Raw genomic sequence first — 25,976 nt, 5'->3', positions numbered from 1 at the left:
CCGTGGATGTGCTGGTGAGACAGCATCCTGACACCACAACCCAGCTCACCGCCCCCATCCCCACCCCTCTTCATTAGTCCTCCACAACCTGTTATGCCCTGCTATGATACCCTCCTGTGTGTAACCCTGGGGAGGTGGGCAAAAATCTAGGGAGAAAACATCTGAGTTGGGTCATTTACTGGCATTAATTTGAATAAAGTTTTGGATCCTCAGACTTTCCTGCCCATTTTTCAGATGCCCAATGACATTGGCTGGCACGATTGTGCCCCTCCCCCTAGCCAGCTGTCTCAAAGATGGAGACTGGGGAGTAGAGTGTAGCTCCATCTTTCAGGAAGTAGTTATGCTCCTAAGTGGTGTCCAGCCTGGGAAAAACACAACCATCCCCTCTTCTAAGGAAATAAGAAGCCTGTCCTACTCGGGTGCCAGCAAATCCTTCTGTGAAACAAGGAGGCAGAAGAGAACCAGCCTTTGTTGGGATCCTCCCCTGGGCTAGGCATGGGGCTCCGTGTCCCCATTTTCCAGCCAAATGGGACCTGAAGCGACAAATCCCAGGTGGTACAGCAGGGACATGCAGAGCCGGGATGTGAACCTGGGCTGTCTGACTGTTCCATTAGACCAGCTTCCTCCTCCTGATTTCTACCAGCCAACAACCACTGCCTTCAGGAATAAGCCCTCAGCCCTTCCTATTCCAGAAAGACAGGACGAATGAATGGAGATGGCCCTTCAGCCTCTCTCTCTCTTCAGTTGCCAAAACAGTGATTCCCAACTTTTTGGGTGACTCCTGGGTCCCTGCCCCACTTCTTCTTGCCCCGACTTTGTACGTTGTTACAGCCCAGACTGGGTTAACACACCCACAACTGAAGCCCAGCCTGGCCCCGACCATTTCCTACTTGCATCTCTGAACCTGGTTTTGGGTCTCAGCACCTGGTTGTCCCCTTGACCCTTGAACTTTACCTGCTGCTCCCAACCTTGCATCAACATGAGGGTCATGTCAGAGTCAGGGGCCAGCTCCTGAGGCTGTTTGCAAATTAAATCGGAGCGACTCGTTCAGATGCTCCCGGCTGGTTCATCTCCACGTTGCGCCTGGCGTTTCACCTCTGCATGTCGCTGTTACCTCCTATACATGTTGCTCAACCTTGCACCCCCCTCCTGGCTGTACGACCTAGAGAAACTCGCACACGGGCTCCCCAGGAAACCAAGAGTGCACAGAACAGTATTTTTTTCTTATAGCAAAAAACTGGGAACAACCCAAATGTCCTTTCATCGTGGAATGGATCGATAAATTGTGGCTAGGAAATAATATACAGTAGTGAAAAAAGAACTTCAGCCAAACTCATCAAAGGATAAATTAAAAATACAGTGAGCAAAAGAATACACGATTAAAAAATATGATGGTCAAAAACAGTAATATTAATAGTAAATATTTTACTTAGACATGTACACACAAATGGTTTTCTAAAATAGAAAGAAAACCACGGGATTTCTTAACACAAAATTCCAGATGATGGCTACTTCTGGAAGGCAAGAAGGGCTTACAGGGATATCTTGGATCTGGTAATACTTAATTTCTTTTGTTTTGTTTTTTTAATTTTTATTGGGGAATACTGGGAACAGTGTGTTTTTCCAGAACCCATCGGTCGTTGTCCATCAATCTAGTTGTGGAGGGCACAGCTCAGCTCCAAGTCCAGTCTCAGTTTTCAATCTTTAGTTGCAGGGGCCACAGCCCACCATCCCATGCGGGAATTGAACCGGCAACCTTGTTGAGAGTTCTTGCTCTAACCAACTGAGCTATCCAGCCACCCCCAATACTTAATTTCCTGATGAGTTCACAGATGTTTACTTGAACATGGTTCTTTGAAATGTACTGTGTTGTCGTATACTTTTGTGTGTATGCTAAATTTCACAGGCGCACACCCAAAAAACAACAGGAGACCACTAAAATCAGATCCAAAAAAGCTGGAATCAGTGAAGTGGAGAAAAACCTTTACCATCTCTCAGAATGCAGGGAAAAAAAAAAAAAAAACAAAGAGCTGAAAACAGTAAGGGAGACAGTGATGAATGTGGAAGACAGAGAAGGCAATGAAACCTCAGAATTACACGTGTTTCCCCGAAAATAAGACCTAATCAGAAAACAAGCCCTAGCATGATTTTTCAGGATGACATCCCCTGAATGTAAACCCTAATGCGTCTTTTAGAGCACAACTTAATATGAGACCCGGTCTTATTTTCAGGGAAATACAGTAGGTTTCCCCCAAGAAAGAACAAGACCAATTGGAAATGAAGCAATAATCAAATCCATAACTGAAGAAAGTGTCCCCGATTTGAGACTGTCCCCAGCTCGGCCCGTGAGCCCTGAGGGTAGGGGTCAGCCCAGAAATGGTTTCACGTTGGCTTTGGAATATATTTCTGAGACTGTGTTCAAACATAGGATGTTTGTTGTTCTGGGAATTGAATCAAAATCACAAAGCTCTTCTGAAAAGACCTGGCTGGGTATAATTGGCCTGTCCAATTTTCTGATCCAGCCCTATTCATTTCCTGTGGGCGGCCCACTCCATCTGGGAACACAGGCTGGCTCTGCAACCAAACACCGCTGTAATGCATTTGCCCTCTCTTAGATCTGTGTTGGAACAAGGAAGATCGTTAAATATTTGGGATTCAAAGGGATTTCATGCTGCATGCAAATGCAGAGTGAGAGGAGGCATACATCCCATGTAGACAAAGCAAGTAATTAAGACTAGTAGCGAAAGCGTCCTTAGCCTGCATGGGTTTGTGGAATTTGCAAGACCATTCTGGACAAAAGGAGAAGACAGCATGTGGGACCAGATAGAGAAGGGAGATAGAGATCCCTGTTCTCAGTGGCTTATAGGTCATGTGGGGGGAGGGCGTACCCCTCTGGACACAGACCTTGAGCGTGGGCAGTGAGGAGGGCGTGAGGCCAGAGTTGGAGGCTGGCCTGCCCACCCCCAGAGGTTCTCCCTGACCCAGAGCACACAGCTCCCGGCCATGGAGAGCCACGGTTGGGTGTCACCTCTCTGGGAAGCTGGTAAACGCCGCTCAGCCGTAATTGTGCAGAAGCCTCATACGATCCCGCCCCTCAACAGGGGTTAATGGAAGCCAAGCATTTTCTCTGGTTCTGAAACAATCTAGCCAAAGTGTTTAAATTATCTGTCAAGAAAACAGCACCCTCAGATTATTTTTTTTCTGACTGCATTTTTTCCTTTCCACTGTGCTGGCAATTCCCAGCCTTGCAGACTGACCTGCTTGTTCCAAAACCCACTTGAAATGAAGAGGAAATTCGTTCAAGCCCTAGCAAGGGCCCATGCTGTTGGGCTGAGCAAGGGGCAGACGTGCACTGTCTTTGCTGGGGCTTCATTTCCAGCCTGTCTCCTGGTGTGTGTGGGGAGGGCGGGGAGGGGCGGGGTGTCAGAGAGGACGGACTCTCACACACACACACACACACACACACACACACACACACACACACACGCGTGCGCGCACGCAGGTTTTAAAGTGATATCTATTAAAATGCAAATCTGGGAGAGGTCTCACTCAGCTATCCTATAACACCTGGATTCTGAGTTGGCATTTAGAAGGATTAGTGGAGAGTCAGAACCGATGGGCTGAGAGGGAGCTCTCCCAGCACTTCTCAAAGCCCCTGGTGGACTCCCGATTGCTTACTGGTGCTCTCTACACCACAGATCAGGAAAACATCCCAGACCAGAATAGCTCCTGAAGGCAGAGCTCTCAGGCGGTAGAGAAAAATAGAGCCCCGGACTTCAGCCCTTTGTGGATTTATGCTACAAAGGCCGCCCGACTACAAGAACATTTGATCTTTCCTTTCCCTAACACATACCGTGTTTCCCCCAAAATAAGACCTAACCGGAAAATAAGCCCTAGCATGATTTTTCAGGATGATATCCCCTGAACAGAAGCCCTAATGTGTCTTTTGGAGCAAAAATTCAAATAAGACCCGGTCTTATTTTTGAGGAAACACAGTAGGAGGTGCTGGATAAATGTCATTTGAATGAATGAATATCTACTAATTCCCTCTTCGGAAGTTGTAACCTTCATCTTTCTGAGGGAGGAGAAGCAAGCAATGAGGAAGATGGCTGCTCTAAACTCAGTTCCACCAAAACAAACGAAAATGGCAAGAACATGGAAAATATTTTAAAACAAAACAAAACAAGAAGGGGGGAGGGAAAGCGGAAGGGAAAGAAAACTGTCAGAAAATCAAGTATTTCAGTATGACAGACATTTTTCCCTAGTTTTAATTCTGCTAGTTGTGTTAGAAAGGCATATATGTGCATATATAACTTTTTACATTTTCAAACCAATATTTGTCTAAGTGTTTACATCGTAATAGAAAGTCTATTAACTGTAACCGAGGGGACAGCCCAGCCTCTTGCCATGAAGAATGAGGAACCCAGGGCTTTTTTCCCAGCCACGTCTTGCTTTTCCTTGAGAGAATCTGGAATTTGGGGTCAGATTACTGTTAACTGATTATTTTATATCTGCTTTTTAAGCATCATTTCTTTCACATTTTTATTATTTTGTAGTTACATTGACATTAGTTATTTAGACTGAATTCTGTCTTCATTGATCACTGAATTTTCTGATACTATGAGTCCCCCATTCCAGAGCTTTTTATTTCGATTCATCTGTTGGTCAACTGATACATATTTTTTAACCATTTTTGAAGGAAGACTGGCTGCATCTCTGTTTTCTGTTTTTACTGATCCGCAGTACTTTTTTGAGACAAAAATCACAACCATTTCCCGGATTACAGAGGCAGCTGGAGGTGCCCTCTTAGGCATTCAGGATGGCAGATGTCAGGGTCTTTCTTGGGTTGCCTCTGTGTGGTTACAGATGCCTGAAACAGGCCTTGCCACCTGCTTCCTGCCCCTCTGAACAAACATACACAGTCAGTCACACACATTATTAATTCTGAGTCTCCATCCTACTTGATTAGGACAGCAGGTAACCTAGCTGTTTCTCAGAACTTTAAGGTAGGATGGTCCCAATCTGGTTTGAACAGCAGATAGTATTTCTGGCATAAAATAATACTAAAATCAGATGTGTACAGCGTGTTAGCACATGTCATGTCAACTTGGCTTGTTCAATATCAGCTTGTCGCCCTTGGCTGTAATCATGGCTTTTCATACTTGTCACCACGGAAACCTGGTCAGACGGTACTTACTGCCCAGCTGTCTTTGAGAGCAACATTCCTTCCAACAAACAGCACGACAGGAAGGACCCTTCCTGTTTTCCAAGGGATCCATTTCTGCCTGCCTTTATTGCTGGGGAGCCCCGGTTCCCTTTGAGAAACTGTCCAGGTTTCCCCCATTGTCAAAATTCCGACTTCTGGAGGTTAGGTGGGTACAGTGACATCCATGCGGGAGCTTGTTTTTCTTCAGGGACAGAAATTTCTATGTTTTCTTCAGGGACAGAACTCGTGTGGGTGTTTTCAAATTAACCATAACTTGACTACGTCATCTCCTATATTGCTCCACTACAAAAAAATTTAATTACTGATTTCCTTTCCTGAGCTACTAGCCGTGAACGAAAAAGGGGCCATCTACTAAACCTGACAAGCTCAGGGGGGGCACCTGCATGGCCGTCCTTACAAACTGGGTGACCAAAAGTAACCCCACAGGATGGTCTGATCGTAAATTCCTAACTGGGTAGGTCATGGTGGGTAGTCACATCCCAGGCCTATAGCTTCCTTAGCAAAGGTCAGTCTTTACCTAGTTCTTACACATCTAATATAACACACCTTTGAAATGTCAGAGTAATTTTCTTTTCTAGGCCCCACGAAGGCACAACATAGGCACCCTAGCATGAGACCACAGAACCTCTCATTGTTATCTTGTTCCCTAAATATCATCTATATGTACTGTAAATGTTAATTATTAACTGTCCTGTACCCACCAAAGTAAAAGAAGTATGTGTTTCTCCATTTTGCTTTTTATCTAATCCTAGAGATTTGCCCGCTTTGCTTTTTCCCCGCCTCTTTAATCTACCACCAATGGATTTCACGAGAAGTACCTTCCTTACGTCTCCTCCTTTGATTCTAACTGCAAAAAGAACTGTAAAACTGCCATTCTCTGGACCACTTGCTCAATCCGTTGAGATCTTGCTTCCGGGCATGTCCTCACAAAACGGCTCCAATAAACTCTTATAAAACTTTTCTGTAGGTTTAGACGTTCTCTGGTTGGCACAGCTTTTCTCCCTTAAGTCATATCCAGATTCAGTATACTACCAGCCATAGACTGTCCCAACTCCCTACGTGTCAATCTGTTATGAAGCCCAGGGATTTAATGATATTGACATCCAATGATGAGTCCGTTATACTTTCATTGTCACCAAAATAATAACACGCACATGGATAGAAAAAATCCAGTTGTTCTGAAGAACTTATGCTGGAGATTGGCAGTTGCCTGCCCGGCCCTTTCCTCACTCAGCCCATCATGCACAGACCACTTGTTTTATTTCACAAGCTGGTTCCTGCCATGACCTTCATGATTTATCAAGTTGAGATACTCTCTATTGACTCCATGCTCTGAAAGGTGAGGAGCTGGCAAGCTTGGACTACTCCGCTTTCCCCCTCCTCCTAATTTTTGGTGCTTTTATTATTTTTAGCTCTCTGATTAAATTTGTAACTTTATACAATCTGTGCCTCTTTCTTCTTCCATCAACGTTAGCGGTAACACCTTGGCTCCTTCTCTATGAGTCTTGGGTATGGATGCTCCTGTTCTTCCCTCTCCTATTCTCACCTCCCTCCTTTTCTAGAGTATACCTTTTCTAATAGATTGTCAGAGTTATACATGTAGATTGTTCTGTAGCCGGAATTAATTCTTCCATGCTTTGCGATTTGTGCCTGGATCTTAATTTACAAAGGTGACTGGGTGACAACACAGAGAAGCTACTGCCCCTGAAAGAATTTATTGATTATAGTTCCCAAGAGAAGGGAGCATGCCATGTCACCCAGGGTCACGTGGGGAAGCACCAGATTCAGTCAGGAGGCAGAAAGGAGGGAAGGGAAAGCTTGGGCACAGCCTCTATTGGGGTTTCTACAGAAAAGGATTGGCTAGTTTGAATAGTTCTGGCAGATGTGAGGGCATAGGAGCGATCCCTAGTTGTCTGGTACTTGGCCCTGGGTTGATTTGGGGCAAGGGGAATATTGGCTTTGTGTGTGTGTGTGTGTGTGTGTGTGTGTGTGTGTGTGTGTGTGTGAGATAAAAAAGGTGTTTGGGGGTGTGGACTCACCATTGGTTGGGGGCTTTGTAATATGACTTTCCCATACCCAAAACAGCTGCATCGCTGGGGAGATGTAAACAACTCTGGCCATTAGTTCGGCCCAGTGATTTATCGGTGCCAAATAGGCAAATACCTAATCTAAGAAAACACAATTACAGCACTTTGTGTCTGGGTCAGTTCTAAGAGGTGAATATCAATAAATAGCATTTAATTTATCAAACCTGTCTATGATTTTGTAAGAGGGTTAAGAGGGCAGTTTCTGGAGCCATGCAGCCTGGGTTCCAATGTTTGTTCTGTTCTTCCCTGTTTGTGTCACGTGTTCTCTCTGCGCCGTTTCCTCCTCTGTGAGACAGAGATGATGATAATACCTGCCTCATAGGATTTTTGTGAGAGTTAAGTAAGTTATTATGTATACAATTCTTGGAATGGTGCCTGACACATACAAAGTAATCAATAATTATTAGGGATTTAATTTTTTATTATTTTGTAAACATTGGACACCTCAGTGTCAAATGGTATACGAGGATCACATTTTTTATCATTACCTTGACCTCTGGACCATGCAAAGGAAAATATACCTAGTATCATGATCAAATGGATTCCTTTTTAAATGTTCATTTCTTAAAAGCATGTCGCATTTTAATTTACCTGATATTTGGACCATGACTTTCTGGCATGATTTTTAGTTTTCCATGGAGTTTCTTATTGTCCTTTCTTCTCACTAACAAAAGAATAATGAAACCTATGTCTTTTTATGTAGCTTCTTGATTTTGCCTTCTATTGCATAGAGCCTTCTCTTCTTCTGTCAGACCCTTTTCCAGCTCTAACCTGCATGAGTTCCTGAAAGCAGTCTTCATGGGATTTTCCTTCAACTCCCCTCCTGAGTTGGAGACACTATTTCCAGGATCCTCTGTCTTCTTCTTTCTTGTTTTTTACCTGTGTTTTGCTGGAGCGCATCCTTAAGTAACTTCTTAAAAAAGGGAACGTGCAAGGGAAATTTGCAGTCTTGCAAACCTGAAAATGTCTCTATTCTGCCCTGTGTGATTGACAGTTTAACTGATAGATTCTAGATGCATAGTTTTTAGCATCCAGTGTTGCCAATGGTAAGTCTGATGCCATTCTTATTCTGGTCTCCTTATAGGAGACCTATATTTTTCTTTCTGGAATCTTCTAGGATCTTCTTTTTATATTTGTAACTAAGTGATTTTATGACTATGTCTCCTGCTTTTTTACTTTTCGCTTTTCCTGCCTTATAGTCAATAAAAATCTTTTAATCTGAAGACTCATGTTTTCTTCAGCTCCAGGAATTTTTTTTTCTATTGCTCTCTCCTTCTGGGGAGTCCATTATTAGGAGTTTGAGCCTTCAAATTGAGCATTTTTATCTCTTATCATTTCTTTCATAATTTTCTGTTTCTTCATCTTTGTGTCGCACATTCCAGATTTCCTCATTTTTATCTTCCAACCATTATTTTTATATTTCTGCCTGGTATTTTTAATTTCCCAGAGCCTTTTGTTATTCTGCAGTCGTTCCTTTTTCATAGCATGTTATTCTTATTTGAGGAATGAGCCTATATATTTTAAGACTCTGAATTTAACTTGCCTATTTTATTCAATTAATTAGCAACATATCTAATTATTTAAGTGTGGAGGCTTAAATGGCTTAAAAGAACAATCTTTGATTTGCTCACAACTCTGCAGTTTGGGCTGGGCTCAGTAGGGCGGTTCTTTTGCTCCTCTTTCCTGGGGTCATTTCATGGTCTGTAGTCATTTGACAGTTCGACTGGGGTGGAGGCCCAAGCAGGTTCACTACTCTGCCGTCGGTGCTGGCTGTTGGCTGGGGTATCTCGGTTCTCCTCTTTCTGGCCTCTCGTCCAGCACACTGGACTTTCTCACATGATGGCAGCAGTGTTCTAAGTGGTGAAAAAGGACGCGGCTGGGAACTCTTGAGGCCTGCACAGAAGTCACATGTTACTTCTGCCTCATTCTGTGGGTCAAAGCAAGTCACAAACCTAGACCAGATTACAGGGATGGGGAAAAAGACTCCACCTCGTGATGGGAGGCGAGGAAAATAATTGGTGGCCATGTTTAATCTACTACAACCTCCCAGGCAGCTTCTCCCTCTGCCATAACAAAATGCCATAGACGGGTGGTCTTGAATAACAGGAGTTTATTTCTCACAGTTCTGGAGGCTGGAAGTCCAATATCAAGGTGCTGGCAGATTTGATTCCTGGTGACAGCCCTCTTCCTGCCTCGCAGATGGCTGCCCTCTTGCTGTGTCCTCGCACAGAGGGGAGAGAAGCAAGCTCTTTAGTGCCTCTTCTCATAAGGACACTGATCCCATCGTGGGGGCCCCACCCTCATGACCTCATCTAACCCTAATTACCTCCCAAAGGCCTTATTCCCAAGTACCATCACACTGGGGATTAGGACATCAACATATGAATTTGGGGGTAGGGCACAACTCAGTCCATAGCCCCCTCTAAGAGCCAGTGTTGCTCTTAAGTAACCTGAGTTACATGAAGCCTTGAAATTTGCACATGTATTCAGTGGTCTCAGCTGACAGATATGTGTTAGGTATCTAGCAAGTGCTAACACGTACTGGGTGCCCTGGGAGGCTCCTGCCGTCACAGAGCTTCTGATCTGGTGCAGGAAACAGATACATAATAAATAGGCGATCCTATCTCTGTGTGTGTGTGTGTGTGTGTGTGTGTGTGTGTGTGTGTGTGTGTGTGTATTGCAGTGGGAGACCTGCATGGTTTTTGTGGACGCTTCTGGATTAAAGTAATTTCCTAAAGGCTGGATTTCCTTATCCCAACCAGAGAAGAAAGAACAGCATGTGCAAAGGCCTGGAGGCAAGCGACAGCCTCGCGTGCTCAGGGAATGAAAGGGGCTGTGTCTGGCTGGTCCAGAGTGTGGAGGCTGAAGGAGGCATGAGAAGAGGCTGGGGTGGGAGGCAGTTCTGGGGTCTTGTTGGCCATGCTGTGGAGTTTAGCTTCCTGTTAGAGTCCCTGGGAGGCCGGGGGTGGGGGCAGAGAGAGAGGGAGAGAGAGAGTTTTCAGGTAACAGGGTATAAAGGGCTGTGCTGCCTCTCTGCCAAGGTGGGTTGACCCTTTAAGAGACCCTTTTTTAAAGTGACCAAAGTATAAGCAAGAAGACCTCTCTATAACAAGCCATTTCCCATGGCTTTTCAGCACTGGGCCAGCCTGGAACTTGTTAAGCAGGCAGAACATGGTCTCTTTGAAGACAAGAGTCCCATGTTCTGTCCTCTGGGGACAGTTCCTTTGCCTTTTTCATTTGTTCATTCAATTCAGTCAGTCAGTCAGTCAATCAGTAGCATTCCTGCCATATACACGCTCCTTGCTGGGTCCTGGGAATACGGGAATGGCTCAGGCACAGCCCTGCCCTTGAAGAGCTCACAGCTTTCTAGCTGGGTGAAGTGCTGTACCAGCAGTACCACATGGCCTCCGGGAGCCCAGCAGAGGTGCTCTGATTCTGCTCAAGGTGGCATAGAAGGCTTCCTGGGGGAAGTATCGCTGGAGACAAGGGTGAGGGCACTCCAGGTAGAAGGAACAGCATGTGCAAAGGCCACAGACTATCCCCCTGCTCTGACCTGTGGGGTGAGGGGTGGAGAGCCTGGACCCCTTACCTGAGTTCACACAGGTGCACTCCTGATTGCATGGAGGCGGAGAGAGGCAGTAACACATGGAAGGGGCAGAGCACTGGACAGGGACAGAGGTCTTCACTGCCCCCTCTCCATCCTCCCGAGGGGCTGGTCCTCCTAGGCCTCCCCTTCCTGCCAACAGGGCCTGGCAATTACCACCTTCTCCAGCCACAGCTATTTAGGAAATGCCAGTGATTAGCGATTGTTATCACAGTAATTAAAATTCCCTGGGAACAGCTTGGCTAATATCCATCAGTATCTGCAGTCAGGTTGTCCGTGAGCTGAAATTGTAATGAAAACCTGGAAGCAGAGCACAAAGCGGTGCTATGGGGAGAATTTAATGATTTAATGCCGTTGGCCACCCCAGGCAAGTGCCATGGCGGCTGTGCGGGTCTCATTAAATGGCATTTTCAAGGCTGGCTGCTTTGCTGGCCTTATCACAGCAAACCACACATGGGGAGCAGAGTGGGGTTTTGCAGAATCGCACAGCTCCAGATAGCGAACCTTGTCTGATTTGTGGCCCTAGACAGGGTGGGATGGGGGTTAATTCCCACAGAGGGTTTTTCGTGCCACCGTACTGGGGGCAGGGGCCAGGCAATGCCAGGCAACGGGTTATGGGCCTGGAGGCGCTGAGCAGAAATCAGGTGATTAAAAGCTACTGTGGTAGGTTTTGCTGGGTGGGGGTGAGCAGGGAAGCGAGAGAAGGTCTGGGGATGTGCGTGGATTGGCATCGGGCAGGAGGGGTGGCTGGTCAGGACTCAGCCCAGCTGGGATCCCTCATGCCAGTCCTGTTCTCCCACGTGGAAGGCATTTCCCAAAATACTGACATTGTGTCGTATGCACCTCCATATCGGGTGATACACCTGTGTCCCCTGCCTGAAGGACTCAGAAAGTGCTGCTCCTCAGGCTGGTCCAGGATCACCGGCCAGTCTGTCTGGTCTCTGCCCACCGTGATGGCATCAGCCTCCACATGGAGTACAGTGCTAACCAGAAAGAAGCAGACAGAACCCAGGCCCCCTTCCAGTGGACCCACAGGGAATGACTGACCTGCCCAGTGGACCCTGGGGAGGTACTGCAGGCCTGGCAGATCCATGGATCATTGCCTCTGCTGAGCATAAATATCGGGGTGAATTGTATGAAACTGATAGGGGGGTGTATAGGTCACAAGTGGTTGAATACTGTTTAAAAATGTCGAATATCAGCATGTTCATGCATTTCAACCTAATACTTTAAATCCTGTGCTCTTTATCCAGTTTTCCAAAAGCACTTGACAGATCAGTGTTTTTTAAGTGGGAGGTAGGAGTAGAAATGGATTATTGCAATGGGAGGTGCGGCTGATGGCATGGGGCCCACTGGCTGTGATATGTCAGGCTGGGCACGGGCGGCCAGGGCTGTGGGTCTCACTGGTGCTCCAGGAAGGGCTGGGAGCATGCAGCTGCCTTGTGCTCTGCAGTTCATGGTTCGGGAGGGTCACTGGAGCCTGCTCTGCACCGGCACGCCCTGCTGGGAACTTCCTGTTTATCCTTCTTTTAATCTGAAACAGCAAATCCATTTGGTTAATTATAAGAACTTGGATGAAACCCTCAAGCCACTTCCCCAGGAAGGCTCAGACTTTATGGATTGGTACACATTCCAAAAAACAACCCACAGCTGCCAATTCAGCCATTCTACAGTGTTTACCAAGCACCTACTATGTGTCAGTGGTGCTAGAAGCCTGCAGATACAGTGGTAAGCAAAGCGCCCTGCCCCTTCCTCCTGATGGTGGAACCTAGAGGGAGAGACAGATCAAAATGAAAGGACCAGCCAAAAGGTGGAAGCAATCCAAGTGATGGTTGAATGGATAAAGGACATGTGGTGTTTGCCTACAATGGAATCTTATTCATTCTCAAAAAGGAGGGAAATTCTGACACATGTTGCAGCAAGGATGAACGTTGAGGACATTATGCTCAGTGAAATAAGCCAAATACTGTAGGTATGTCCAATACTGTATGATTCTACTTAATTGACGTACCTAGACTAGTCAGCTTCTTATACAGAAAGTAGAACAGTGGTTACCGGGGGTTGGGGGGAGAGGAGAACGGGAGCAATTTAATGGGTACAAGTTTAAGTTTTATAAGGTAAAAAGACTTCTAGAAATTGGCTACCCAATAATGTAGATGTACTTAATATGACTGAACTGTATACATTTAGAAATGGTTAAGATGGTAACTTTATGTTATGTGTATTTTAACACAAACTTTTAATTAAAAAAGAAAAAAAGAAAGGAACACGCACACTCACGAGCTGGCACCATGGTCCCAGCTCCACAGGAAAAACATGGAGGCTGTAAGATGAGGGCTCCCTGGGCGTCAGGGATAGGCTTGGCCCTGTGATGTCCCCAAACACTGCTCTGCAGTGTTTCGTGGTCTGTCCTGATCAAAGCCACACAACAGTGAAGTGTGAGCCACATCTCCGAACCACCCTCAGCGTTGTCCCATCCAACCCCCTTCAAAAAGGGCCTCGGCTGGCCGGGCACGAGGGGAGTGTGCCCTCTACCCCAGACGGTGTGCCCCGGGCCCACAGCAGGTCCCCATCCTTCCTCCCGTGGCACTTAATTCTGGTGACCTCGGGACATGACAAGGCCTCCCTCAAGCCCACCACCCCCCATGGTCACTGCTCCTAAGCAGGGTCCCTAGACCAGACCCCACCAGGAAGTGTAGCATGGGGTCCTCGCCGGAAGACACTTAGTGCCCCACTGGGAATTCGACTTTTCTTCCTGGAGAAGAAAACATATGTCATCATCTAAGTGAACACACGTCCCTTGATCTGCTGCTCCCCGGGATGTTTCCTAAGGCAATCACTGACACCTGTCTGATGATAGGTGTGCAAGGTGACGGTCACAGCACTGCTCATAGGAGTGAAAAACTGTAAGCAATTTACATGTCCATCAGTGGTGGGCTGCTTTAATTAACTTTAATAAATCCAAGCAAGCCATTAAAACATGATGGAGAAGACCATTACTTATTAACACAGAACAGCTGCTATAATATGTAGTTAAGTGGGGGCAAAAACAGGTTGCATCTGCGTGGTCCTGTTCTTAAACAAACAAAAAAATTGTGTATATACCCAGAAAGAAGTGTGAAGAATTCACAGCACAGTGTTAAACCGGGCTCCCTTTTTGTGGTAATGTTATGAGTGGCCCAAAATTTCTTTATGTCACTTTTTTGTTTTTGTCCTAATTTTGTATGCTAAGTATGTAGGAGGTCTGACAGTTAAGTTCAGGGACTCACCCTAAGAAAAATGCTACAGGGCGGCCAGATGGCTCAGTTGGTTAGAGCACATGCTCTTACCAACAAGGTTGCCAGTTCAATTCCTGCATGGGATGGTGGGCTGTGCCCCCTGCAACTAGATTGGACTTGGAGCTGAGCTGCTCCCTCCACAACTAGATTGAAGGACAACGACTTGACTTGGAGCTGATAGGCCCTGGAAAATACACACTGTTCCCCAGTAAAATTTAAAAAAAAAAATGCTACGCACCTCTGCTGAATATCACTACAGTCACCTTCGAAGTATTCCCCTTGGGAAGCTATGCACCAACACCAGCACCTAGTCCACCCTGCAAAGCAATTTTGGAACTCTTTTTCTGGAATGGCCATCAGAGCTATCGTTCTATTACCCTTGATGTCCTGAATGTCATCAAAATGTCTTCCTTTCAGTATTTCCTTTATCTTCAGGTAAAGAAAGAAATCATTGGGGGCCAGATCAGGTGAGTAGGAAGGGTGTTCCAATACAGTTATTTGTTTACTGGCTAAAAACTCCCTCACCGACAGTGCCATGTGAGCTGGTGCATTGTCGTTGTTGTGAAGGAGAGAGACCCTGCTTGCTGCGCCATTTGTCATGCGGAGCGGTTGCGGGTCCTCTAGTCCCACTCCCCACATAAGAATGCAGGATATGGCTAGGCCAAAAAGGAACATCCACGGGGCCATAGATATGGAATTATATACCACTATAGTCTCACTGGAGGCTGGATCCACACGACCTGCAACCTGCTGTCTGCTTTTCTGCCTGCCAACCAACCAACTGACCAACCAGTGCAGCCACAGCAGTTATATCAGTGGCTAATTGTCTAACTGGTTACAGCTGATGGTCAATTAGCCACAGCTGATAGCCATCTACCACGTGAGCCAGCACCTTTTCACGTGCGGCCGAGAGCCTGGAAACTGCTCTGTGGGACTCTGTCCCCACAGTCGTGATGCAAGAGCCATGAATTGTTGGCGAAAAGTACAGGTCGTCTAACTTTTTCACACAGCCTTTCAGGCCTTCCAAATAGTAACCTTGGTTTACTGTTTGTCCAGTTGGTATAAATTCATAATGAATAATCCCTCTGATATCAAAAAAGGTTAGCAACATCATTGCAACAAGTTCAGTAACTTAATTGTGAGATCTCATATGTCTGTCTCTTCTCAGGTTAAAAAAAAAAAAAAAAAGACAAAGCAATTTCCTTGGTGGGGGGGGGGAGGCAGTGAGGTGCAGGTCCTAAGCCCACCCAGTCCCCACCATTCACACTTGGCTCTCGAGGGTTTGCTTCATGTGGTCCCCCAGAGGCCCAGCCCATGTTGGGGGGCAGGAGTTGGCGTGCGTAGGGGAGGCAGGCAAGGCCAGCACTAAGCACAGGCCTTCACTTAGCAGAGGGAGGCTGAGGGAACCCTTTGCTGGCTCCCCATGGCCTCTTAGGCTTGAGTATCTGTTCTCAGAAGCCACGCAGCAGCTCTGCAGTGCCAGGGTGGCCTGGGCGACTGCTGCTTGTACTAGTTTCCTCTCCCTATACGGTACTTCCTTGCCCTCTAGGTGTCCAGCCTGTAGGACACTTAGTGTTCATGATGATGACCCACTGAAGAGTTCATCCCACCAGAGGGTTACTCACCACCCAACCACAATTTAATGAGCATCTACTTTGTATCTGTAAACTGCTGGGACGAGACTCTACGGCCTCCATTGTGTGGTAGAGGCCATTAGAGTGGTGGGCTGGCCTTGGGCAAGTCACTTAACTTGTCGGAGCCTCAGTTCTCCCATCTGGAAAGTGGGGATAAAAATAGAGCTTCCTCAAAGAACTGTTATCACCAGATGCCTCTGGGAATGGGGGAGGAGACTTTTTAATTGTGCACTTTGTGAATTTTAGATCATGTGCATGTGTTACCAATTCAGATAAATAATTATTTATTGCAGGAGCGCTGTGAGAGGATCAGAAAGGGATTTTCAAAGGGGACTCCACGTAGCATTCATCCCACCAGAAGGGTTCTGTGTTTTGCAAGAGCCACACAAAAGCAGGCCCTTCCGCACAGGGTACCTGGGAGGGAAGGATGAATGATTTGGGCCAGGAACAGGGTTTGGACTCTGTGGTCCTGGCACTCTGGCACATAAAGAGACAGCTGCTGTCTACGTGGATAAATACACGCACATCGCTCAACAAGTGAATAGCCAGTGCTGTACAGCTAAGTGCTGAGTTTATGCAGACCCACGACCAGGGTTGAGTTCCTCTAGGAAAACTTGCCGGGTAGGGTCTATGTGGGAAGCACTGTGTATTCTTTCGCCCTGTTGGAAAACCCTGTGCACATTGACGTATTAAAGGCTCTGAGAAGTCCTGCAGTCACAGAGCGTGGCTTAACCTAGCACTTCCCAGTGTACATAATCAGGAGCCATTACTTTTATTTTTTCTTTCCTTTTTATTTTTATTTTTATTATTATTTTTTGGCATAGCCCCTGTTACTATCCCACAGAACTGATACTGTGCAGAGGAAGCTTTGGGGAGTGGGAAACACTGTTCTGGAGAGAATCAGGGCAGACTCTGGCCTTCTGATCGTCTCCCTTTTGAGGAGGGGACTTGGTCCACTGATTGTCCACATTTGTCAGAGGAGAGGAGGAGGACGATGATGATGGTGAGCACCTGCTCTGTCGAGTGGCTGCTCTGCCCAGCGCTGGGCCGTGGGCCTTACATTCTTTTATAAGTCTGAGCCTTACGTGCATCTGTAAGTCTGTTCCTCATGGCTACCCTGTGAGGCGGACACTGTTCTTACATCCACCTACTAGTAATGAAGCTGAGGGTCAAGATGTGTCCAAACTCACAGCTGCTGGGTGACACACTTAGGATTGAAACCCAGCACATCCGCTCTGAACTGCCAAGCCTCCCTCTTTTTTGAAAAGGTCACATCCTTCCTTCACACACTCTCACTCCTCTTACTAAATACCTCGAATGTATTTCCTTCATCAGAAAAGAGAAGAGAAAGCACTGGGTGGTGTTGGAAGTAGGCGTTGAGTTCAGAGGCCTTATCTCAGTTGCTGCTCTGAATTCTCCTCTGAGATTCGGGCCCTTTCAGTGGCCACTGCAGATTGTCTCATCCCCAGAGCTCCCCACACAGCTGCCAGTATGCTGCGTGGCCCACCCCACCTCTTCTTCCAGCCTCTTGTCACTGCCCGAGTCCCCAGGGGAATGGTCGGACTGGAAGGATGCAGGTGGCATCTTTTGAGCATGCAACTTTGCACCAGGAGGGGAGGGTGGGCTTCCATGGGAGCTCCGTACAGGGAGGGCTGCTCTGCATTCTGTTCTCTAAGCAGGTGTCTCTCTCGCCCAGGTCTGGAAAAGATCGGGGGCCTGGTTCTTCAAAGGGCTCCCCAAGTACATCCTGCCCCTGAAGACCCCAGGCCGGACGGATGACCCCCACTTACGACCTTTGCCTGTGGAGCCTGCTGAGCAAAAGCCCAGGAGCACTGAGACCAGTCGAGTCTACACGTGGGCCCGAGGGAGAGGTAAGTCCCCGTTGCCCCCTCTTCCTGCAATAGTGATGTTCAAGCTGTAGGCCAGCAGCCTGTGCCATGCGCACCAGGGCGATGCCCGCCACTTTCTCCACATGGTTCATACTAGTGTTTCATCCCTCTCTGTGCCCTCGGTCCCCACCTGCACCCCTGTGGGTGGCTGGACCTCAGTGCAGTGATTGCTTATAGCTGCACTGAGGAGGCTGTTTCACAAACAAGCACACATTTGGGGGCAGGGATGCCATGAATAGCGCTATGGGTCTTTGCAGAAATGGGATGTCATTGAGGTCTTTTTGCAAAGTACAAAAATGCATCTTTCCAAAGCAGGCCTGTAGCATCTCTTCTCAGCTCATTTCTTATGTCTGAGTAAGGGGGCATCTCCTGGTTTCCCTGGTCCTAATGAGCAAAGTGACTTTGTGCCCAGGGGCTCTTGGTATTTGTGGTGGTTGCACTGTTGTGGGTGCTTCCCAGGCCTCCCCCCATCAGAAGGGGAGCTCCGCTCCACTGTTGAGAATAGTACCTGGTATGGCTGATACACGTAGCTCTCCACAGCTTACATGACTTTAATGGTCGTGGTTTTATTTTCAAAGTTCCTGGTCTCATAACAGGCTCCAAAAGTGGACAGAGCAGGTATTCAGCAGCCCCATCTTATAGATGAGTAGCTTGAGGCCCAGAAAAAAAGAGGGACTTACCCAACTGGTGTGTGGCAAAGCTGGGACCAAAAGCCTCTGGCTCCTTCTGCCCTGAGTTTCAGCCCAAGACTCAGGTCTGAGGATCCTAAATGAGAGAAGGCAGCCAGAGGGATGGGCTCATCCCGATGCCGGGGCAATGGACCCAAAATAATAGATACGCAGCTGCTTCAGAGGGGCTCTGCGACAGCTCCCTGTCCGGGTTATGACCTGGTATCCAATTATCTTTATATTACTTGGGCTTTTTTTTTTTCTTGTTACAAAAACAAGGCGTGCTTATTATAAAATTGTGAAGGTTGTCAAAAGATATAATTTAGAAGTTAAAAATGCCCTGTAGGTTGGCCCTTCCAGACATAACTGGCATTACCAGCTGGCATCTAGTCTCCAGATATCTTTCCTTCGGCATCACTCGGCTCTTTCTGCAGCAGGCCTTCTAATTCTTGCTAATTCTCCTGGATGCTGTTGGCACTTCTAATTCCCATGAATTCACCTTCCCTGCCATCACTGCCACAGACAAGCCCTTGCTTGGATCACCGGGCCAGTGCAGGTGGAAACTGGGCAGGCAGCGAGGGGAGTGGCCCAGCTGGGACTGGCCTGAGGGGGGCGCTAGCCCTGTACCGCCAGCCCTGTGCCGCCCTGCCAGCCCCCTGAGGGAGCCTGAGGGAATTTGTTAGGGAAGTGGGTCTCTCTTCCCTTCTGTCTGGTTTCCGCCCTCAGAGCTGGGCCTTTCTCCTGTCCCAGCCCTGTCACAGTGCGTCCATGTCCCTCAGACCAAACAAAGAGTTGCAGCCATGGAAACAAGCTGGTGGACACTGTCAGGTTTAGAATGTTGCTTCGAGTGGGTTGGGGAGAGGAGGCCCCGAGGCCCCCACCACACACACACATGCGCGCACCCCTGGGGAAGGGCAGAGCCTCTGTCTCCTCCTCAGCCACACAGACACAGATGGCCTTTTAATTATGTGGGCAAAGAGGCCAGCGGTCCACACGCTTGGAGTTGGCACCGTTTATTAACCAAATTTGTACTAAAGCCAGGCCAGGCTATGTGGAGGCCCCCTTGTGTGAACTTGGTCTCCCTGCGCAGACCTGATTGGAAGCCCCCCAGGCTCCCAGGGCACAGGCAGTGCTTCCTCCACTCCAGGCCCCGTGCCAGATGCTTCGCAGCCCTGTGACAATCCCCATTGTCGTGCTGAGCAGGAGGTGGCCCAGACAAGTGACTTACGTGTCTCGCCCAGGGGCAGCAGGACGGTGAGGGCTGATGACCCTGCGCAGGTTGGTGTCTGCGCCCACCCAGAGGGGTGCACCGAGAATGTTGGGGGGATGCATGTGGTGGGCAGGACTGAACTTGAGGAAACCCACCACTGAGGGAGAGGGAGGGGTAGGAGCTGGTGGAAGTGGCATTGCGGGAGAAGCAGGATGAAAGCATAGAGATTCCATGCCATGGAAGCCACAGTGCGAGGGGTTTGCAAGGAGGGGTGCTGGAAAGCTACCAATAGGCCAACTGTTCCTGACCCAGACCTGGCCATGCACTCACAGAGGCACTTTGTAGCAACCAGATACTGTGAGAGACCAGAAGCCCAGGCCAGCTGGAACTATCCTTACAGCTGGTCCTGAGCCTGGCGGGAAGGAGGCTAGCCCTTCTGTGGCTTCTTGGAGGTCCACATGGCCTCGTGGCCATGCCTGCCTCTGGGAAGCCCCTCAAGCTGCCAGGGGCTGCTACCTTCGTCTGGATTGAGACTCTCAGGCTCCTGGCAGTAGACAGACCCCAGCAGGCAGCCCTGGGAGTCTGGCCCAGGGACATCCCCAGGCCTCTCCAAACCCCTGCTGACTGGGAAACCAGTTGCTCTTTTCCCAGCTTTGAGGGTGGCTTCTCCCCTCCTCCCCCAGCCTCACCATCTGTGGTCCCAAGGTGCTATGCAGCTGACTGGGTCAGAGCTGCAGTGTGTGGTCTAGATCAGTGCCTGCCTGGTAAGCCTGGCCTTCACAGTGCCCCCATTCAGCTGACACTGAGTTTCGGGCCAGGGGGAAACAGTGACCAGCACCCTCACACTGGAAGCTGCATGCTGGCAGGGCTGTGTATGGCCGAAACAGGTCGGTTTCTCAGCATGGAGCATGGGAGAGGCACGGGATAAATGCTTATTAGATGAATGAATGAACCACCCACCTGCCCCAGGATATTTGAAAGGCCTCTGGAGGTGTTTCATTAGGGCCTGCAGGCTCCCATAGGCCAGAGGTCTGTTGGACAGACCCAGGAGACTCTCAGAGGATGTTAAAACCACCCACTGTCATGAGGGGCTCTGTTCGCAGGCCCCTGCCTCCGGGGACGCCAGGGCCATCATCCCCCACCTGCCCTGCAGTCCCTGGCGTGGAAACTGATCCTGACAGCGGCGCATTCTCTCTGACCCTCTTCCTCACCCCCATTCCTCTCTCTCTTTCTCTCCTCCTGCGCTTGGGGCTGGTACACTTGGGGCCCAGATTCTCCCCCCCATTCCAGCCCACCCTGCTTTCTTTTTCCTGCCCTATTGTAAGAACGGTAATCAATAGATACAAGCCTTGAATTCTTCAGTCCACAGAGACATCAAATGAAGTGTATTGATGTTTCTGAGGCAGATTCCTTTTCTTCCTCCTTTAAATTTTCTTTGTTAATTTTTAATTACATAAGAATACATCGTATTTTTAACAAATTAATTCAGAAGTCTATGAAAAATTAAAATCTCTTCTCTTGCCGTCATCTCCAAACTCCTTTCTCCCTGTTCCTACAAACGTTGATATCGGGTTATTTTTGGTTTGGTTTGTTTTTTGCTCTGATTTTAACAACAAAAATAGGCTCTTTCCCATAACTCTGCATGTTGCTTTTTTCACTTGAAAGAATATCATGGGCATCCCTCCAGGTCAATAGCTATAGATTTTACTTTATTCTTTTCAATGGCTGGATAAAATCCCCATCATATTGTTTATTGTTATTAAATTATTCACCTATTGATGGACATTCAAATTGTCTCTAGCTTTTTGTCACTGCAAGCGATAGTGAGACGTCCTTATATGTACATGATGCTTTTATTTCCATGGGGTAGGTTTCCAAAAATGGGGTTCTGTGTTTTAAATTTTAATAGACATTGCCAAACTATATGCCAGAAATGTTACAGTCTCTTATACTCATTTATTCTCGCATCCTTGCCTGCCATGAATATTATTGATATTTATAATTTTGGCAAGTATACTAGATGGAAAAGGATATTTCATTATTTTAATTTGCACATTTGAGTATCTTCATATCTTTATTATTTATGGATAATTTAGGTTTCCTCTTTTAAAAATTGCCTGTTTAAGTCCATTGCTCATATTTTATTAAGTTATTTTCTCTTATTGATTTGTAGGTGCTCCTTATATATGTTAGGGTTATTAAATGGGTTGCAAATATTTTTCTCCTTGACTTTACATCTTGTTTGACTTTAGTCCTATAGTATTTTGCCATTCAAAATCTATTTTGCCATTCAAAAACAAATTTTTCTTAATTTTCGTGAAGTCGGGTGTGTCTTTCTTTTGCCTTGTGGTATCTAGGTTTCCTATCTTGCTTTGAAATGTCTTCTTCTCCAAGGTTAAAAAAAGTCTGCTAAAGAAAAAGTTTAAGTAATATAAGGAAAAAAGGGAATTACTTAAATATGATAAAATTACCCAAAATTAGAAAAATCGAACACCAAATATCATATTAACTGATAAAGCACTGAAGTCATGTTCTGTCAAAATACAAGTCACCATCATTCAACAGTACTTTAAAGTATTTAATGTAATAAGGCAAGAAAATAATCTGTTACTATTGGAAAAGAGAAGAAATTCTCTTCTTTGCAGATGATGTGATGAAGAAAATCCAAGAGAGTTTACTAAAACAGCCCACTAGGATTAATAAGAGAATTTGGGAAGTGACAGAACAAAGTAAATCAATAGTTTTATTATAACCATACTAACTATTAGAAATAGAAATAGGAAAATCCATTCATAATTGCAACAAAAATTATGAAATTCTACAAACAAATTTTTGTAGAGAATTATAGGTCCAACATGAAAAAAATTGTAGGATCTTATCACAGGACAAAAAGTAAGATATGAACAGAGGCAGATAAGAATCGTGGTTCCTCCAAATTCATAAGTGTAACAACCTTTGAGTCCCAGTAGAGTTTTTAGGGAGGAATGGACTCAAATGTTTTCATTATCCATTGGATAAACAAAAGGTGCAATAATCATGCAATAGAATATTATTCCACCTTAAAAAGAATGAGGTACTGACACATGCTACCACATGGATGAACCTTGAAAACATTATACTAAGTGAAAGAAGCCACACACAAAAGGCCAAGTCATGTATGATTCCATTTATGTGAAATGTCCAGAACAGGAAAATCCATGGAGACAGAAAGTAGATTAGTGATTGACAGGGGCTAGGGAGGATGTGGGAAGATGGATAGGAACTATTTACTAATGGGTACAGGGTTTTTAAAAGTGAGAAAATGTTCTGGAATTAGTGGCGATGGTTGCACTATAAATATACTAAAAACCACTGAATTGTGTACTTTCAAGGGGTAGATTTTCTGCTGCATGAATTATAGTTCAATAAAAAACTTCATAAAGAAGTTAAAGAATGTTTTAACAAAATGTTTTTCTAAAAACAATAGCAAGGGAGGAGTTGCCTGACCAAATATGAAAGTGTACTATAAAGTTACTGTAATCAATAGAAAAAGTATAATATTGGCCCCAAAATAAATAGAATGTTTATTTATAGAATAAATAAACAGATAAGTGGAACAGACTCAAGAAATAATAGACCTAAGACCTACGGAAGCTGAACATTGGTAGCTTTTCAATTGAATGGGAAAATAACAGGTTTATTTAACAACTGGAGCTAGCATAATTAGATTTCCATCCCATTCCGTGTGTATCCAGAAACACATTGCAGATAGATTAAATTTCTAAATGTTAAAAATAACATAATGAATGTATTAGAGAAAGATCAGAAGTGGTTGGGTTTTTTTTTCCCTCTGTGTTATCTTAGCGACAGCTGGTGACACTCTGGCACCTACAGGGCAGGTGGGCTGGCTACCTGAATTTGCTACTCACTCCCTCTGGACACTGGATATTGATTTTGGCCAAGCATTTGCCTGCAGACCCCTTGGTGAGCCCCCTATAAGCTTGCTCATCGCAGACCATTTGTTCTTTCTTCAGGATGGGGTGGAGAATAGTATGACCTGAGTTTCTGCTGGTGACTGGCCCCAGGCCTGGCCTGGCTACCTCTGGGGAGAGGTCTCCACCCTCCCACCCAATCAATCCCAATGGAGTGTGTGCTCCACACGACTTTTCCATGGCAGATCATTGCTCCAAGTTTATGGCAGCAATGAATAAAGTCAGCTTTTGCGCACTCCCAGGTCTCTTTGTTCCCCTATGAAATATAAGGTGTAAATGGTGGAACCAGTACTTCGGGGTGTTGGGTCTTAATCCCGTTAGAGCTGGGCCCACCTCTTCTGCAGTCTTCTTTTCCTTTGAGCTGGATTCCTACCCTTGAGCTGTGTACAGAGGTATTTGCTAGGAGGAGGGGTAGGGGGATACCTATTGACCTTGCATATTTGGGTAATAAGAGATTACCTTTTCTTTCTCATATACTAGAAAGCTTAGAGGAAGGTATCTGCAGCTTTGGTTCAGCAGCTCAGTGACATCAGGACAGATGTCTTGCTCTTTCCCTCATGGTCACATCATGGTTGCTGGAGTTCCAGCCATCACTATAAAGAAAGGAAGATCAAAGGGGAGGCTGGAAAAATCAAGCCTGTAGCTTCTGCAGCCTTTCCTTGTAATAGAAGCAGGCAAGAGAGGTGGGGCTGGTACTACTACTCTGTTTCCCCAAAATAAGACCTAGCCGACCATCAGCTCTAATGCGTCTTATTTTACTATAAGACCTGTTCTTATCTAACATAATATAAGACCAGGTCTTATATTAATGTTTGCTCCAAAAGATGCATTAGAGTTGATGGTCTGGCTAGGTCTTATTTTCGGGGGAACACGGTAGTACTAGAAGAACCTGATTTCCTATGAGAGCTGGAGAGCTGAATTTATCTGACCGTAATCGTTACATGTGGAAATTGGTCTCCGATAGGACACTCCAGGGCCGAGAATACTTAACAAGATGGGGCTTCTTCTTTTCTTCAGCCGCAGGAAGCAGCGCTGCCTGGGTCTGCTCTGTGGCTGGCCTGCCCTGGCTTTCCCAGCTGTGGCTGAGCCCCTAAACCAAGGCGGGAGGAAGGGAACTGAAGCTTAGAGCCCACAGTGTTCAGAGGGCTTTCTAGGATGTGTGTTTTTTTCTCAGATGGGAACAGAGAGCTGAGGTTCCTAGGATGCTGACCCCTGGATCAGTGAGGTTTTGGGGTGTTCACCTCTCCCAGGGAGCCTGGGGCCAGGCGGTCGGGGGGAGCATTGTCTAAAGCATTTGTTGCTGCCCTGCCCGGTGGCCTGGCCTGATGAGGGAGGCCTTTCCACTTTACCCTCCACCCTACACCCCCAAAAGCCCCCAGCTGAGGGGGTGCTTTGAGCTCCCTGTAATCATGAGGCAAATCCACTTTCCGGTCTCCTTTGAAGCCTGAGTGACAATCCTTCCCCAGGACCCTTCCTGGGAGCCTCCCCGCTCCTGCCCTGGGCCATCCCCCTGAGGAGAGCACCAGCTTCCTGGATGGATTTGAACAGAATTACACACTGGTTTACTTCAAGGGCTGTTCTGAAAAAGTACTTAGGTTTCAGATTTGTTCCAGCTGAGTAGTTTTAAGAAAAATAGGAGTTTCATTATCACTTCGTTGATTCACTAGGTTTTAAACAATTTTTCTTTTTTTAATCAAAAACTGTGGTTCTGTTTGCCATCCAGTGAAAGCAAGCTTTGGAGTTGTTTGGGTTGAGCAGGCTGGTTCCGCTTCCAAATGACCCCTCAGCTAACCTGCCCATCCCCCACAACCTGCCCATCCCCCACGCGACCGTCTCCTGTCCCCCCTGGAGAAGTCGAGCGACTGGGTGCTGGGCTGGCCTCAGCCAGAGCTACAGCCAGAGCTCCGTGACTCATGGTCATTATCTCCTCTGATGTTCAGAACAGCCCGTGGGGCAGCTGCAGACAGCGAAATGGACTCTTGGTGATGGATGAGGAGGGGAAAGTCTGTCCAAGGTCACGTAGGCTGGGGCCAAGAGGGCCTGGTACCCAGGCTTCTGAATCCCAGCCCACACCCCTCCCCTCTGAGTGTAGTGCAGTGAAGCTATCACCCAAATCGCCACACACGCTGGCTTTCTTCTTTCGGACTTGGGGGGCAGGTTTTTGGTTGCCAGGAGCAGAGCCACCGAGGCTGGCTCAAGTAAGGGGGTTGCTGCCAGGCTACTGAGGAAGGTCTCCCAGAAGCAGAGACAGAGATGAAGGTTTGTGAGGCCTCTGGGGGTGGAGGAGTATGGTAGCAGTTTCTTCTGCTTCTTAGGGAACTCTCGGATCAGCTCCATTCTCCAATCTCTGCCTGCTCAGCAACTTGTTCTCAGCAAGTCTGCTTGCCCTTCAGTCGGAGCATCTGCCT

At 46.9% G+C, this 25,976-nt stretch overlaps 1 protein-coding gene across 8 annotated transcripts in view; it reads left to right on the top strand.

Moving 5' to 3' along the window:
• The window catches only part of RPH3AL (rabphilin 3A like (without C2 domains)), a 138,819-nt gene that overhangs the window by 95,797 nt on the left and 17,046 nt on the right, over positions 1 to 25,976 (top strand). For all 8 annotated transcript variants that reach the window (XM_074320074.2, XM_019739550.3, XM_074320073.2 and 5 more), the window contains one exon: positions 17,527 to 17,701. In XM_074320074.2, coding sequence (XP_074176175.2) covers positions 17,527 to 17,701 — 175 coding nt within the window. The remainder of the gene's footprint in view (positions 1 to 17,526; positions 17,702 to 25,976) is intronic.

The sequence above is a fragment of the Rhinolophus sinicus genome, chromosome 12, assembly GCF_057876585.1.
Source record: "Rhinolophus sinicus isolate RSI-liver-muscle chromosome 12, RSI-T2T, whole genome shotgun sequence".
In the NCBI taxonomy this organism is placed as follows: domain Eukaryota; kingdom Metazoa; phylum Chordata; class Mammalia; order Chiroptera; family Rhinolophidae; genus Rhinolophus; species Rhinolophus sinicus.
The sequence above is the reverse complement of the archived record's forward strand: the minus strand, read 5'-3'. Positions and strand labels throughout refer to the sequence as shown.